We start from the raw sequence: 17205 nt of genomic DNA on the forward strand, positions 1-17205 counted from the left end.
GTGGTGGGACAATCTACGTTTCTTTTGTTATTGTTTGGCTAATTAATTGTTTATGCTTCTAGTGCTCACCTCATTGTAAACTGAAATTTTGGAGTACTACTTGAAAATAAATAAATAAAAATAAATTTTAAGATAAATTACACAGACTACTTTTGAGAATTAGGGGGAAAAATCATAAATTTTATAAATTTGACATAATTACGTGAATCTCCCGTTATTAGGAGAAAAAAACATAAATTTTGTAAATTTGACATAATTATATAAATCTCCTGTTTAGTAAGAATAAATTGATAAAAAGTAATGCATATAGTATGTAAACACTAAAATAAATGACAACATATATTTTTTTCTCTATATATGACGAACGAACTACTAGGGAAAAAAAGTTAAGTGTTATTTGAATCAAAATATTATGACAGTATAATGTAATTGTACCAAGTTTGTGAAGTTTATTGCATTCTCCAAATCTCAAGAGTAATTAGTATAATTTACCCTAAAATTTATAAAATTTTCTTATTTACTAATGTTACCATTATTATATCATTCTAAAATTTTATTATTGTATGGCGCAATTAAGAAAAAATGTGTAATATTTATTAATTTGTATAGCATTTTCTTCAAAAATAAGTTAATAATTGCCCAACAGCCTTGAGGGCATCATTGGTATTTTTGGATTTATTGGTGATGATATCAGCAGGTTCTGTTACCTGTGGTAACGAAGGTTCCAATACGAGAGAATCTTGACAACATCGGTTAAAATAGAAAAGATTTGTATAATTATTCAAACCACAGGGGAGATCTCTGTATTTATCAAAAACTTTAGGGGAGGTGAGTGTAATTTACCCTAAATAAAACTAATTTGGAATCTATTAAAAATATATAAAATAATTTACAAAATTTATTAAATTCTAGCAAACAAGAAAAGTACTTACTTTTTCTTGTTTTGAAAATAAAATTTTCATTTCATATTCCTTCCGCTCATCCCATTCCATCCCTGACCACCCACCCACCCACTAACTTCGACCACAATTGACGATGATTATTTCCAATTGTTGCAATCAGATCTAATAAAATTATTGAACTACCTCCAGTGGTTAGACCATCTCCAACGGTTCATCAAACTTTGCATCAGATTTGAAATTTGGTGAAAAAGTCACTTTTTGGAGCTCCAATAGTTTCACCAAATTGGTATCAAAATGAGAATGGAACAAAAAATTCATCAAAGTGAGAACATGTTCAGATTTCACTATTTCACTGTGCGTTACCGTTGGGGTGGGCCAACCGGTTGTCCGGCCGGTTGACCCACCGATCGACCGGTTCCCTTTCAAATAGGTAGGTTCAAATAGATCAAAAAGGTTCAAACAGTTAAAAAAAAAAAATTACCCTTACCGGTCGACCGGCCGGTCGACCCTTCCCTTTTGATGCACGGTTGGAGCAAGCCATATCAGATTGAGAAAACTGGCTTTTTTTCACTCAAATTTGGTGAAAATTTTGGTTCTCCGTTGGAGATGCTCTTAGCAATCAGATCTAATGAAATTATTGAAAATTGAAGGTTGAATAAGAAAACATAATTAGGATATGGTGACTGCTTTCTGTTGTCCCCCAAAAAAAAAATTAGGATATGATGACGTACCAAAAGAGACTTGAGCATCAGTATCCGGCTCTTTAAGTTGATATGGGCCTCACATTAGCTCATCACCCAGAGACAACTAGCATTATGCGTAATAACAAGAAAATTAGGCTCCGTTTGGCCAAACTTTCAAAATATCATTTCATACTCACTTTTGAGTGTGGTGTTTGTTTAGTATTTTTAAAAATTAATTTTACATTTATTTTTAAAAACTCTTTGCAAGGCGAGAAAATTTGGGCTGCCCGGTCATCCTCTCCGACGTCCAGCCGGTCATTCCCCGATTGACCAGCGCAGTGCTATTTTTTTTTTTTTACAATTGGCATCTGGTATTTTTTATATTTTAAATAAAAAAAAATTTGGAATTTTTTAAAATTCTTTATAAGCTTTGAATAAAATTTTGAGTTATGTGTTTGGTTATAAGTTGTAAGTTTTTGTATATAATATCACATATCAAATTAAAAATTCCCTACTCAATTTAAAATTCTTTTCAAAACTCATTCACCAAACAAATTTTTCATACTCAAATCATAATTCCAAAACTCACAAACTCAAAATACAACTCTATTCTCAAATCATATTTAGAAAACTCTACCAAACGCAACTTTACTCTCTCTCTCTCTCTCTCTCTCTCTCTCTCTCTCTCTCTCTCTCTCTCTCTCTCTCTCTCTCTCTCTCGCGTATATGTATATATGACCTAAATATAGAATTGTTTTGAGAAGTAGATTAACAATTAATTTTTTGAGAAGTAGATTAGCAATTAATATTTGTGAAAAAATCTTTAAAAAATTTACTAAACACCAAAAATTAAAAAAAAAATAAAAATTCAGTATATTTTTCATATTTTTGTGTATTTATTAATTTTTTAAAATATCTTTTCACAAATATTATACTATTTAGATACATCTAAGTAAGGTACATATAAAAAGTAAAAAAAATGCTTAAAATTTAAAAAATATTCACTAAAACAAAAAAATATGAAAAATAAAAAACTCAATTTTCAGAAACTGAAACTAATCACACTGATTGTTGTGTAGGTTTTTCCTCATGTGAGTTGTGATTATATAAAATGTACGGAGAGTAAATATTCCGCGGAGCCTGTACTCCTTTCGTCCAAGCTCCTTGCCTATCCGATTGACCTGCGAGCACAACGGCGGTGAGCTACCCGGCGGTGTGTGGCCAGAAAACCCCTCTGACGGTCAAGTTAGCACACACACTCAGAGAGAGAGAGAGGGGAAGGGAGAGACAAATCACAATGAGTGTTTTTACCAAATGATGTTCCATCCTCCGCATGGGAGGCGCAGTCATGCTTATATACTTTATGCGTTCAAATCTACTCCCATTAGTCTCTTGACACGTGGAGCTGCTTTCCCATCTATCAGCACAAATCCAGCAGACACCACCTAACCAAACCGCCAGACAACATTACCGGGAACTCGGCAGCTTGGCGGCATCACCTCGGCTTCACACGACCGGGCTGCACAACGAGTCCCAGTGTCCACTCGCCGAGCTCCATAACAACCGAGCTCAATAGCATTCCGGTAGAGCTGAGTTCCAGACAGGTCGAGCGAGCAAACAGAAAGCCTTCCCGCCGAGCTAAACGTGCGAACCATGGAACCCGGGTGGGCAGGTGACCAACTCAACCAAGTAAGCTCGGCCCATACATGGGGCTTTACCCCCGACCGAGCAAGACTGATTCTAAACGCAAACAAGCCCAAGTAGCTCAGCCCTAACTTGGTCCTGGACCCCGATCGAGCAAAACCACCTTTAAATAGGCCTAAGTTAGCTCGGCCCAAATGTGCTCGGCCATCTTCTGTCTGGGTTCTACCACGACTCAAAGCCAGATTATAAATCTCCTTCTCAGTTGCCCCTTAATTCCGTCCGCGCAAGCGTGACTGGGATTACACGATCTGACCGGGGTAGATTCTCCCTTGGTCCTTAGTTCGTAAGGCGTCAGCCGCGCTCATCCCCACACTCGGTTTCTAGACTTGCTCGGTCGACACCTTAACTTGTCATCTTGTCCCTTCCGTACTGATGCCGCCGCCATTATGGACACGCGTCGATCATTGATTAGCCTCGGGCAGCCAACCCAGCCGTCCCTTCATATTCAAATTTTGGCGGTTCTTCTCCTTTAAATACACCACCTGTCCCTAAACATTTTCTTCTTGCTGTCTCTCTCTCGTTCCAGACGACCCAAAGCTGCTGTGCTCTCCCCAATATCAAGCACCCGTCTTGTTCTTCGAAGATTCAACCCTTACCTCATTCTGGTAAGTTCTACGAGTATTTTTACTGCTTTATGATTTCGTATTTCATATTTTAGGGCACAAAAGCCATAGGTTTTAGGAAGTAGCTCCCCAAAAACCACATCTGCCCCTTCTCTCTCTACTGTTCTTCAACTTCCATGATGAACACACGAGGACCTGGGGCGGACCGAGCTCCAGGTCTTCTTTTAATCCCAAAAAACACCAAAATCGAGCAAGTTACGAGTTTACGAAACTTGTGTAGAAACTGAGGTAAAGGAGTGCTGCACCGCTCGATTGGGCTAAAATCTGGTCCGCTTGAATGGCCAAGCTTCTGGTTTACCTCTGTGATCGAGATGGTTTGGCACTCCATCTGACCGAGCTAAAGTCAAGCTTGTTTCGCGCGACCATGCTCCCACTTACACTTCTTTTTACTGCAGAGTACAAGGGGACCACGCACCACTACTGCGGTTTTCAAAGGCCGAGCAGCCATCAACCGAGAATTTTGCCAAACCAACACAGCCGTGCTAAAATCAGCCGGCTTCCCATGGGGCGTTTATTGCTTCCTAGTTGACATGCCAGTCGCCTTAGCCGCGTTCCGGGAAGAGTACGGCATCCTTCCAGATGTACATCTAGAGCTCGGTGCCGAGGACACAACCCCTTGGGGCAAACTGGACCAATGCCCTTTCACCGTGCTCTCTATAATAGAAGGTGGCCTCCGCTTCCCGATTAACCCCCTAATGTGCGAGTTCTTGCGGCGCACCGAGCTAGCACCAACCCAAGTTTCGACCAACACTTACCGTATAATTAACGGGATAGCCCAGCTGAACAACCAGCTAGGGACCAACCTAGGATTAGTCGAGATACTTCGCCAGTAGACCGTCGAGCATATAGCCGACAACCTTGCCTATTATTTAAAGATCAGATCAAGCAAAGAGAAGAGAATGACCGGCACCCCGGACAAAGACCTGCATGACGACGACTTTTTCTGGGTGTCCGGTAATTATGAAACAGCCAACGTGCCGGGCTGGTATATCAGCAAGAACTTCGGTTCAACATGTAAGTTGTGCTAACTGCTCGATCAAATTACTTTTCTCCACTATTCTGTACTTGATATCTTTTCTTCTTTTCCCCTTTGCAACCATCGAAGCTTTGCAAGCCAACTACTATCACCCCAACGAAGCAGCCATCAGAACCGTGCTCTGGTACCCAAACCAAGATTGTCATGTACTTCTCGGCTACGTACCGACCTACAGATACTCTGCTCCCCGCCGAAGTAGAGTAACCGACGTTCTTCGCACGCCGTCTCCACCACCCGACCCAACACTACCGGATGTGCCCCTAATCCAGTTGACCGAAGAAGAGGAGATGGCAAAATGAAGCCACATCAAAAATCTCATCACCGCCCCATCCACCGAGCTACCGAGCATCCCACATCGCACTTCAAGAGCCAGGTAAACATCTGAGGCCGTCATTGCCTTGGCATCAACCCCCCTAGCACAAGCTAGCAAGGACACCTGCCGAGCTGGGAAAAGGCCTCAAACCACCGATCCCTTAGTCGAGATGAACACCGAGCAACCCGCGGTCACAACCGAGCTAACACCGCCCTAGAAGCCCCAGTTGAAGCACTAGGGTAAGGAGATCTCGGCAACCGCTTCGATCAAAGGCGACAAGGAACACCTCATAGCCTTCGACCTGACAAAAGCCCTCATACTGCCGAGCGACGTGGTTGGCAGCAACCACGTGCTCGACACTCGGCTGGTGAAGTCCTCGGTCAAGTCTATGACCAGGGTAAAAATTTTGCATGCTTTATTCAAATTTTTCCAAGTGTTTGCTCAGTTCCCTTTCTCTAATCAAACTTTGTTCTTGCAGGCCATCCAAAAATAACACCTTGTAATAGAGCGGTTTCACAGACTCCGGCAAAAGGCGACCGACTCTGCCAGCCAGGTCGAGCATCTGCAGAGGGAGCTGGGACGGTCAAAGGCCTCTTTGGAGAGTGCCAACACAGACAACTCCAAATTGCTCGGTCAACTTGGGGCCGCCGAGAAAGAAAGAGACGCTCTCCGGACCGAGCTGGAGGCGTTAAAACAATCAAGAAAGGATGAGGTTGACGAGGCCAACAATGCCGATTTCAAGGAGGCCGAAGAGAGCTACACCAAGCAGGTTGAGGCCACCAAGGACATATTCTTCAAATCCGGTTGGATGGCGGCTTACGAATAGCTCGGCCAAGGATCTGAGACCGACGTGTTTGCCTCTCCCCCAGTTGCCTTCTTGCTGACGTACATGGTGCCATACACCAACAATGTCTTCAGTGCCTTGCAAGCTGAGGCCGAGGAAGAAAGTGGGGACGAAGCCGAGGAAAATGCCGAGGGAGACAACTGCCCAAAGCAAGCTGGTGAGGTGGAGCCTAGCGTACAAGAAACCACTACTACGGTCGACCAGGAGGCAACTATAACCAGGGATGACTTCGCAGACATTTCCCCCTTGGTGTAGTTTTATGTCTTTTTTTGTTTGTTTGTTTAAAGAATGTAATCGGGCTAACTGCCCCTCCTTATGTAATTCGACTTCTCATCAATGAAAAGATTTGATTTCGTTAACTGTTGCACTGCTTTAGTTTCATCATCTGGGCAGGAACAATTAAGCAAAATGTCAGCTACTTTAGCCGGGGTAAAGCACCTCGATTAAACCTTTTGACTAACCCTTGAGCAAATCATCAACTCATTCAACCGGAGTAAAACTTCTCGGTTGAAATCTCAGAGTTGAGTAAATCATCAACTCATTCAACTGGAATAAAACATCTCGGTTGTAATCACAGAGTTGAGCAAATCATCAACTCATTTAACTAGAAAAAAACATTTCAGTTGAAATCACAGAGTTGAGCAAATCATCAACTCATTTAACCAGAATAAAACATCTCGGTTGAAATCACAGAGTTGAGTAAATCATCAACTCATTCAACCGGAGTAAAACATCTCGATTGTAATCACAGAGTTGAGCAAATCATCAACTCATTTAACCGAAATAAAACATCTCAGTTGAAATCACAAAGTTGAGTAAATCATTAACTCATTCAACTGGAGTAAAACGTCTCGGTTGTCATCACAGAGTTGAGTAAATCATCAACTCATTTAATCGGAGTAAAACATCTCGATTTAAATCTCAAAGTAAGCATCGAAAATAACAGAATGCTTAAGCAAAGATAAGTCACTTCTATTATACTTGACGAAAAGCGTGTTACATTCAGAAGTATAGGGAGAACAAGTCTTTCCATAAAAAATTACATAATAACATAAAATGCTAAAAATAATACAGTTTGAGGTTGGCTGCATTCCATGGTCAGGGTATGCCTTTTCCTTCCAAATCTTCCAAGTGGTATGCTCCCTTGCCCACCAGACCAATTATCTTGTAAGGCCCTTCCCAGTTTGCCCCTAGCTTGCCTTCCCCCGGCACCAGTGTGTTGCCCATCACCTTTCTTAAAACCCAATCCCCGACTTTGAATGGTCTGGGGTGCACCGTTTTGTTGTATTTTCTGGAAAGCTCTTGTTGGTATGCGGCCACATGGATTAGAGCCTTGTTTCAGCGCTCTTCCACTAGGTCCAATTCCAGGGCGATAGCTTCAATGTTCAGCTCGGGCTCAAAACTTTCACTGCGGAGGGTGGGCATGCCAACTTCCAATGGGATGACCGCCTCTATGCCATATACCAAGGCGAAAGGAGTTTCCCCGGTAGATCGCCTCGGGGTCGTCCGGTATGCCCAAAGGACACTTGGGAGTTCCTCGGTCCATTTTCCTTTGGCTTTCTCAAGTCTTTTCTTCAACTCATCAAGAATGGTCTTGTTTGATGCTTTGGCTTGGCCATTGGACTGCGGGTAAGCCGGGGTGGAGTTGTAGAATTTGATCTTCAATTCTTCACAAAATCCTCTGAATAAGCGCCCGTCAAATTGGGTGCCATTGTCAGAAATCAGAATCTTGAGGACGCCAAACCGTGTTACCACATTGTGCCAAACAAACCGTTTGACGTCTTTCTCTTTGATAGTTGCTAAGGGCTCAGCTTCAACCCATTTGGTGAAGTAGTCCGTAACCACGATGAAGAACTTTCGGTTGCCTGGTGCTGTTGGGAGTGGTCCCACTATGTTCAGCCCCCACATCGTAAAAGGCCAAGGGCTTATGAGGGAAAAAAGTTCTCTGGCCGGTTGGTGAATTTGGTGGGCGAACTTCTGGCACTTCTCACATTCGCGAACATATTTTTAAGCGTCCACTTGCATACACGACCACCAATACCCTTGCGAGATAGCTCAATAGGCCAAAGATCTGCCCCCGATGTGATTGCCGTATATGCCTTCGTGAATTTCGTACAGGAAAGCTTCCACGATGTTTGGGTGTACACACTTGAGATAAGGACCGGTGAAAGACTTCTCGTATAAAGCGCCAGATGGAGAGAGTCAAAACCGCTCTGACTTTACCCAGACTTTATGCGCTTCCTTTTTATCGGCCGGAAGGGTCCGCTCTTTTAAGAAAAGGATAATAGGGTCCATCCATAACGGGCCAAGCTCGGTGCAGAGTACTTCTGTCTGCTCGGGTTCCTCTATACTAGGCCTTAGAAGAAACTCAATCAGAAGAAGACTGAGAGATGTTCTATCGACCATGGAAGCCAGACCGGTTAACTCATCTGCGCAGCCATTTTCTTCCTGTCCAATTTGTTGGACCCTTATCGCCTGGAATCGTTTGATATAGTCTCTTACCAGAGCTTGATACTTTACCATTGTCATTTTTATTTTTGTAAACCCCAGACACTTGGTTGACAACAAGTTGGGAATCGTTGTAAACCATTAGCTTAGATGCACGTACCTAGAGCGCGCTCTTAAGTCCGGCCAATAGCGCCTCGTACTCAGCCTCATTATTTGATGCAGGGAATCCGAGGGTGATAGAGTGTTCGATGGTCAGACCATCTGGCGAGATCAAAACTATGCCCAGCCCGGCATCGTGACGGTTTGAGGCTCCATCTACAAAAAGTTTTCACATTTTGCCGACGAAGAGTTTCCAGCATTCAGAGGGATCTTGGGAGGCTTGAAAGTTGCTGGGATCATGGTCGCTCGGCCGTTCAGTTTCAAGTTCAATGCTGATCGGGTCCACTTCCTCCCCCCTCGGTGATGCGGTACCGGACCCAACAGGTTAGTCTGTTATGCCTAGGTCCGTCGTCGCATCGCCGGGCTAATATATCATGCCGGATGGAGGTTCTATAGCGAGGCGCGCAAGTTCCGCGTCGCCAACATCGCCCTGCTGTGTAATTTCGGTTGGATCTTCGTTTGCCTCATCGGCTACCGTGGTGAGATCCACCGGACATACTCGGTGAATCCCGGGCGAGAACTCAGCAACAAAATCTGCCAATGCTTGAGCTTTTATGGCTGTTCGGGGTTGAAACTTAACGTCGAATTGTCCCAACTCGACTGCCCACTTTAGAATTCGACCGGAGAAATCCGCCCGCTCAAACAAGGCTTTCAGGGGAAATTCGGTCAACACAATAATTGTGTGAGCATAAAAATAGTGCGCCAATTTCTTGGAGGCCATCATCAATGCCAAGGCAAGTTTTTCCAGTGGCAAGTATCTCGACTCTGCCGGTAGCAAGGTTTTGCTCACGTAGAAGATGGGGAAATGCTAGATTCCTTCTGACCGGACAAGCAATGCGCTAACTGCATGCTGAGAAACGGCCAAATAAAGGTAAAGTTCTTCACCGGGCTTTGGCGTCACCAATAATGGAGCAGAAGACAAACACGCCTTTAACTCGGCCAAAGCCCTGTCACATTCCTCGTCCCACAAAAACTTGGATTTCAGGGCTCGAAAGAAAGGGCGGCAGCGATCTGATGACCAACTTATGAATCGATTAAGCACGGTGGCCATTCCGGCCAAATGTTGCACGTCCTTCGCCGAGTTGGGCTGCTTTAATTCTTGTATGGCTTTGATTTGTGTGGGGTCTGCCTCGATGCCTCGGTTTGTGACTAGGAAGCCTAGGAATTTCCTGGATCCCACGCCGAAGGCACACTTGGACACATTCAGGCGTAGTTTGTGCAGTTTGAGAATGGAGAACATCTCGGCTAGGTCGGACAAGTGGTCGGCCTGATGCCTGCTTTTGACCACCATGTCATCGATGTAAGCCTCCATCGTCCGGCCTAGCGGAGGGGCGAACATTTTGGTCACCATCCTTTAGAAAATTGCCGCGGCATTCTTCAAACCAAAAGGCATGACTCGATAGTAGAAGAGTCCCCTTGGAGTGGTGAAAGAGGTTATCTCACGGTCGGGGCCATGCATGGCAATCTGATGATAACCGTGGTAGGCATCCAAGAAACTGAGCCTTTTATGTCCGGCCGTTAAATCCATCAGCTGGTCTATTCTAGGCAGAGAAAAGATGTCTTTAGGGCAAGCTCGGTTGACGGTCTTGTAGTCGACGCAAACTCACCACTTCCCATTCTTCTTGGGTACTATGACCGTGTTTGAAATCCATCGAGGGTAGTGCACTTCCTGAATAGCCCGTGCTTCAAGCAAGTTCCTTACCTCCTCCGCGACTACCTCGGTGTGATAAAGAGCCGATCTCCTTGTTCTCTGAATGACTGGCCGTGCATCAGGGAAAACATTAAGTTGGTGGCAAATAAAACTTGGATCGATGCCAGGCATGTCGTAGGGTAACCATACGAAGACTTCGATATTTGCCATCAAGAACTCTACCATCTCGATCCTTTCTTGAGTGATCAGGCTTGATCCGAGCAAAAAGAACTTGTTTGAACTTTCCGTGTCGGTCCGTATTTCTACCAATTCTTTAACAGCTTTGTCCTCGGCCCTAATGCTCACATCATCAAGGACACTCTGGTCTTCTGGGCCTTCAATCATTTGCACGAAGCCTTTGGCATCTCGGCTCCCGTTCACTGCCACAAAGCATTGCTTCGACATGACTTGATCGCCCTAAATTTCCTCAATTTCCCCTATAGCTGAGGAGAATCTCATAACCTAGTGGTAGGTCGACGCTATAGCCTGCATAGCGTAAAGCCAACCCCTACCGAGGATCAAATTGTATGTAGACGGCACCTGCAATACCCAAAACTCCACCTGCTTGACCACGGATCCGGCTTTGATCGATAAAATTATTTTTCCCAAAGGCCACTCCAGTTGGGAGTTGAAACCTACCAGTGGCGAAGTTGCTGGAGCCAAGTCTATGTCTCGGAGTTTGAGTTGTTTGAACGCGTCGTAGTACATAATTTTAACTGAGCTTCCCTGGTCAATCAAGATGGGCTTGACATCGAACTCTTTGACGCGGAGGGTGACCACCAGGGCGTCGTTGTGTGGCGCTTGAATGCGCTCTAGGTCCCTTGTGGAGAAACTAATCACGTCTTTTTCTCGGTCTTTCCTCTTTTGATCGCGGGCTGGACTGACAAAAATTCCTTCATGTGTTCCGCCTTTTTGATCATTTCTCGGAGCTCGCATAAACGCGCCAGCTCCACTATGCCGTGGATCACATTAACCACTCCCTGAGGGGGCGCTTCCAAGTCCTCCGGTCCATGTAGATCAGTCGGGGCGGGATGTGTGGCCTTAACACCCCCATCAATATAAAGATCCAAGTGTCCGGCTGCAACTAACTCCTCCAAGTGTTACTTCAGAGGGAAACAGTCCTCTATCTGGTGTCCTCGCTCTCGGTGAAATGTGCAGCGGTACTGCGGATTGAAGCCCTTTTGCGCGTCACCTAACTTAGTAGGAATCGGATGTAATCCTCGTCACGGATTTCATTAAGTATGCGATAGATTGGAATCTTAAAGACCGTGGTGATGCCGGTCTGAGCTTTCAACCTTCAGTTGGCATCGTCATCGCGGGGGTATTCATCTCAGTCATTCCAACGGCCCCTTTCCCGGTTTCGATGATTTGGCCTACGGTCAGATTCCTCGGCGCAATCATTTGGACAGTTAGTCTCATGTCCAACCGCGTGTACCTTGCCAGCCGACCTCTTGTCTGTTACCACCGGAGTTGTCTTCGCGGTGGACGCCGCAACATCATCCTCTACTCGGATGTGCTCATTGATGCGCTACATTAGTTGGCCCATGGATGTTGGCTGGTTCATGGTAAGCGAGTCCCGTAACCTATGTCCGACTGGGAGACCACGCTTATATTGGGTGATTGCTAAGTTGATTGGGCAATCTAAAATCTCATTGAAGGTTTCCCAGTATCTGGAGTTATATGCCTTGAGTGTATCGCTCGACTCCATTTTGACACTGAGAAGGTGGTCCACCTCCTTTGGCGTTTTAGTGTTGGTCTTGAAACGAGTCACAAAGGCTTCCACCAACTGCTGCTACCTTTCGATGCTTCCCTCTGGCAACCTCTCAAACCATTTCAAGCCCAGCTCGCCCAAACTCGACGAGAAGATAAGGCACATAAGAGCGTCATTGCGCCTATGTCCGACCATGACCTACAAGAAGTGACTTACATGTATGTATGGATCGGTCTTTCCGCCGTAGAGTGTAAACTTGGGCTGGTGAAAGCCCGCGAAGAGCGGTGTGGTTTCTATCTCAAGGGAAAAGGGGGTGGCATTCAGCCTCGCCAAATCTGTGTCTAGAAGAAGAGGCACGGCTGGGTGGGGTGGTGGCATTATGACTTCTTCATTGGCGTGACCCCCGTAAGATAGCCGTTGGAGCGCCGGCACCCTTTGAATCTCTTGCCGGCGAGCCCGCTCCTTCAAGACTACCCGCAAGTCCTCTGAGCGAGCGGAGTAGGAATATCTCGACATCGTCGCTGGACGTGAGGGTTGATAAGTATTATCTTGCGCGCTAGACTTCTCTACAGGCGCGTCAGAATCTCCAACCCTGTAACTTCTGGTGATAGAAAGGGAGGGAGTGTACCGCTGGCTCTGACTGCCTGAACAGCATGGTTGGGTGCGCTCACTGTGGTCTCCCACTCCAGCAACACCCTTTCCTTTGACATGCCGTTTGAGAGCTTTTATCTCCGCTGCCATTCTTTGGATGACAGCGTCTTGGTCCCTTAACTTGTGCTCCAGACGTCTAGCGTGCGATTTTTTTCGCTGTCGGTGTCCGTCTGTGTTCCGTGAGTGACCAAAACTTCTAGCGTGCTTATCACGCGCGTCTCTTGAATGTCCTCCTAGGGAAGTCTCCAGGTCCGCCATGTTTAGAACGGCGGGGAGTCCATCTCTCCGTCTTGCTGACTCCGGGTGACACCATCAATGGCAGACAACGGTACTTCGTCATTGTTCATCATGGAAGACGATCAGATGAGCTTGGAAGACAAGGTTTTGTCTGTTGAACTCTTCCCACAGACGGCGCCAATTGTACGGGGAGCAAATATTCTGCGGAGCCCGTACTCCTTTCGTCCAAGCTCCTTGTCTATTCGATCGACCTGCGAGCATAACGGCGGTGAGCTACCCGGCGGTGTGTGGTCAGAAAACCCCTCCGACGGTCAAGTTAGCACACACACTCAGAGAGAGAGAGGAAGGGAGAGATAAATCACAATGAGTTTTTTTGTCAAATGATGTTCCATCCTCCGCATGGGAGGCACAGTCATGCTTATATACTTTCTGCGCTCAAACCTGCTCCCATTAGTCTCTTGACACGTGGAGCTGCTTTCCCATCTGTTAGCACAAATCCAGCGGACACCACCTAACCAAACCGCCAGACAACATTACCGGGAACTCGGCAGCCTGGCGGCATCACCTCGGCTTCACACAACCGGGCTGCATAACGAGTCCTAGTGTCCACTTGCCGAGCTCCATAACAACCAAGCTCAGTAGCATTCTGGTAGAGCTGAGTTCCAGACAGGTCGAGCCGGCAAACAGAAAGCCTTCCCGCCGAGCTAAACGTGCGAACCATGGAACCCGGCTGGGCAGGTGACCAACTCAGCCAAGTAAGCTCGGCCCATACATGGGGCTTTACTCCCGGCCGAGCAAGACCGATTCTGGACACAGACAAGCCCAAGTAGCTCGGCCCCAACTTGGTCCTGGACCTCGACCGAGCAAAACCACCTTTAAATAGGCCCGAGTTAGCTCGGCCCAAACGTGCTCGGCCATCTTCTGTCTGGCTTCTACCACGGCCCAAAGCCAGATTATAAATCTCCCTCTCATAAAATAATGTAGGAAATGGAATATAATTTTTTTTATATATATATAATCACTATAAAATTTAAACGACAAATCCATACTATAGAATTTGTATTGGATATACAATAATGCATGGAAAAAAAAGAAGAACAAAAAAAAGAAGGTAATTTAGCATTAAAAAAATTCTAATACCATTGAAAAAATTAAAAAGAAAAACAACGCAAAATTAGTATTGGATTTGTGAATTATTTCAATTTACGATAAAAAAATATATGAAAAAGAAATATTTGTCAAATAGAGTCCATATAAAATAGGTAAAGTTAATATAATTCAAATTAGATTTGGGTTTGTATAAAACTCTATGTATATGTATAATTAAGAAAATGTATGCTGACGTGACTCTCTTAGAAAAAAGTAACCCTTATAATGTGTCACCTAAACATAGAAAAAATACTATTTTTAATAATATATATATCTATATAATAAGGGAGGAGAGTTTTTGAAAATATATAAATATATGAGAGAGACATTTTAATGGCTAAGATTAATCCTAAATTTATGTCAATGGTTGAGATCAATAGATCTCCCGCCCAGGAATCTGTGATGGTTTCTGTCAATCTCTATATCTATCTCTCTCACCTTCTCTGTTGCTTCCTTCTTCAATTCAAACCCCACATCTTCTCTTTCGATTTGTTTATCCATTCCCTATGCTACCTCTATAGGTTTTTAATTCTTCATTTCGATCCATACCCACTTTCCCTTTCTTCTCTCTCTTTCTCTCTCTCTCTAGCGATGTCTATCTCTAAAATTTTGGCGGAGGAGTCTCTTCCGGTTGGGTACCAATTTCGCCCTACCGACGAAGTACTCATCAATCACTATCTGAAGTTGAAGATCAACGGCGATGAGAAGCAAGTCAGTGTTATTCGAGAGATCGATGTCTGCAAATGCGAACCCTGGGATTTGTCTGGTAAAACTACCCACATAAAAAATTAAAAAATTAAAATTTTGGGTTTTTTGCTTTGATTATTGATATATACTTGATTAAAAGCCCTAATTTTGGGTTTGATTTGATCTATTTTTATGCGGATAAATGGGTTTGTTGCATTTTTTGTTTGTTTGTTGGTAATGCTTGGTTTTGATTCCTGTGAAATTGTATAAAAAAGAAAAAAAGAAAAAAAGAAGAGGTTTTAAATCTCAAGCATAGGATTGTTCATTATTTAGTAGTAATGAAATGAAAACATAAATCTCTAGGTTGAGCTCTGATTGTGTCTACATGTGTATTTAATGATTCTGCAATATTTTAGTGCAATTCAAATATAGGAGTGTTCAATACTTATCTCATAGAGTCATGGGATTCTGAATTCAACCATGTTTTGAACATAGCACCCACCCACCCACTCCCACCTCCACTTTATCTGACTTGAAATCTTGATTTTTATATATTTTTATTGGTGGGATATTTTCAGGATGGAAAAATATTTACAAGTAGCCCAATCCAAGATTTTGTCATCTTTTGGAATTGTTAGTTGATTGCATTATTCTTACTACATGAATTGTGGCATTAATTAAATTTGTTTAGCCTTCAGCTCCGGAGATTTGAACTAATGATTTTTTAACTATCATGTTTAGTAATATACCTGCGGATTCATTTTGCAGTTACGTTTCCATCTACAATCATCTTTTTCAAGAAAATTCTTGAAATATTTTAGAAGAATGACCAGGCGTAGTCAACCTCCAAGAAGCAATAAACCTTCAATAAAATATAGGTGTAGCCCACTGGAGCAGGCTTCCTTTGAGCTTACTGATATTGATGACGGAAATTATGCCCCCACCTCCTCTGGTAATAGTAAGCAAAATTGCAGAAAATCTGAACCAAAGTCTTCTGAGATGCTAAACACGGCTGAACTCATCTCAGCAGTTGGTCAGATATGGAATTGTGCAAGTTGTTCCCTGGATTTTTTCCAACATAAATCAAATTTGAGACACAATGATGGTATTTTCAGGAAGAGAATGTATTTTGTTATTCAGGTGGGAAAGGAAATGGCTGGTCATCTACCTCATCTGAGGAGGGTCAACATTTCCCAGTTAATTTGATGACTACTGGCCATTCTTCTTCACCCATGGTACAGGAAAACTTAGAGTGTCTGAAAGATGGTGAACCGAAAGTTTTACCTTTGCTCAAATAAATGTAAGTAATTTGGTTTTGGTTTGATTTATGTATTCCATTTTGGTTTGATTGGCCATAAATGTTTATACATTTGAAGTGTTGTTGGCATGGATAATAAATAGTTAATTATGATTTTAGATTTATTTTTTAATTTTTATATTTTTTTCCAGGTGTGATTTTGTAATTTTAGATTATGATTTGGTTTATATATATTTTTTATTTTTGTAATTTTTTTTCAGGTGTTATTTTTTTCAATGCTGGTTAAGTATTGTTTTATCTCACATACATTGTTTTATTATTATTCGAGTAACTGCAATGTCATCCTTTCATGTTTGTGCAATCTAATCCCGCATGGATGTCTCTCCTTGATTTTTTTAGTTAGGTCAGGGTGTTGCTTTTACCAGTTAAAATAATTGCCTTCTACTGATTTATAAGGTTCATAATTTTTTGTTACTGTTGAAATATCTAACTCTGACATAAATGCAGCATTATTGGAGACTAGCACAAATGGGGTCGTTTTGGTTGTTCAGTTGTTATACTAACTTGCTGGCTTTAAACAGTTGAGCTAAAATATTTTCTTTGCCAGTTAAGGTAGAAAGTGTTCAGTGCCATAGGCCCAAAAAATAATGAACAAAATTAGATCCGAGTGGAGGCACAATAAGTAGTTTGAATAATTAGAGTTGATTGCCCACATCATGCTAGGTTGTCATAACTCAGATATTTATCCATCTTTGTGGAGTTCCATTAATTATGAGAACTTCAGCTCAAGTCAACCCAACAAACCTTTTTTTGAATTTTTTTGGAGAACTTTTAAAAGAAACCTAACAACAATAGTGGAGACTTTATCCTTTTGTATTGCTTGAGCAGTTGGGCTTCAGGAAGTTGTTACAAGATGGTTCAAACTCCGATTGATTCACTGATGTAACTCCAATTATGTAATTACTTTTTTTCCTTTTCAGGTCATGTGTTTATTTTTCTTTTGGATTACCATAAAATGTCATTGAACACTTAAAATTGACGTCCCTATCTGTGAGTGCTTTCTTATGAATCATTTATATCTGATGAAGGTAACCCTACTAATTAGAACTC

General features: G+C 43.2%; 1 protein-coding gene across 1 annotated transcript; it reads right to left on the bottom strand.

Moving 5' to 3' along the window:
• Positions 1-10864: 10864 nt before the first annotated feature.
• Positions 10865-11338, bottom strand: LOC145798229 (uncharacterized). The gene has a single exon (XM_082885734.1). The coding sequence runs from the start codon at positions 11336-11338 to the stop codon at positions 10865-10867; it is 474 nt and encodes a 157-aa protein (XP_082741860.1).
• Positions 11339-17205: the final 5867 nt, after the last annotated feature.

Source organism: Camellia sinensis, chromosome 8, assembly GCF_055761805.1.
Source record: "Camellia sinensis isolate YWXY chromosome 8, ASM5576180v1, whole genome shotgun sequence".
NCBI lineage: Eukaryota > Viridiplantae > Streptophyta > Magnoliopsida > Ericales > Theaceae > Camellia > Camellia sinensis.

Coding starts and splice junctions, on each gene's coding strand:
- LOC145798229 (XM_082885734.1), bottom strand. CDS start 11,338: ATGCGAGCTCCGAGAAATGATCAAAAAGGCGGAACACATGAAGGAATT.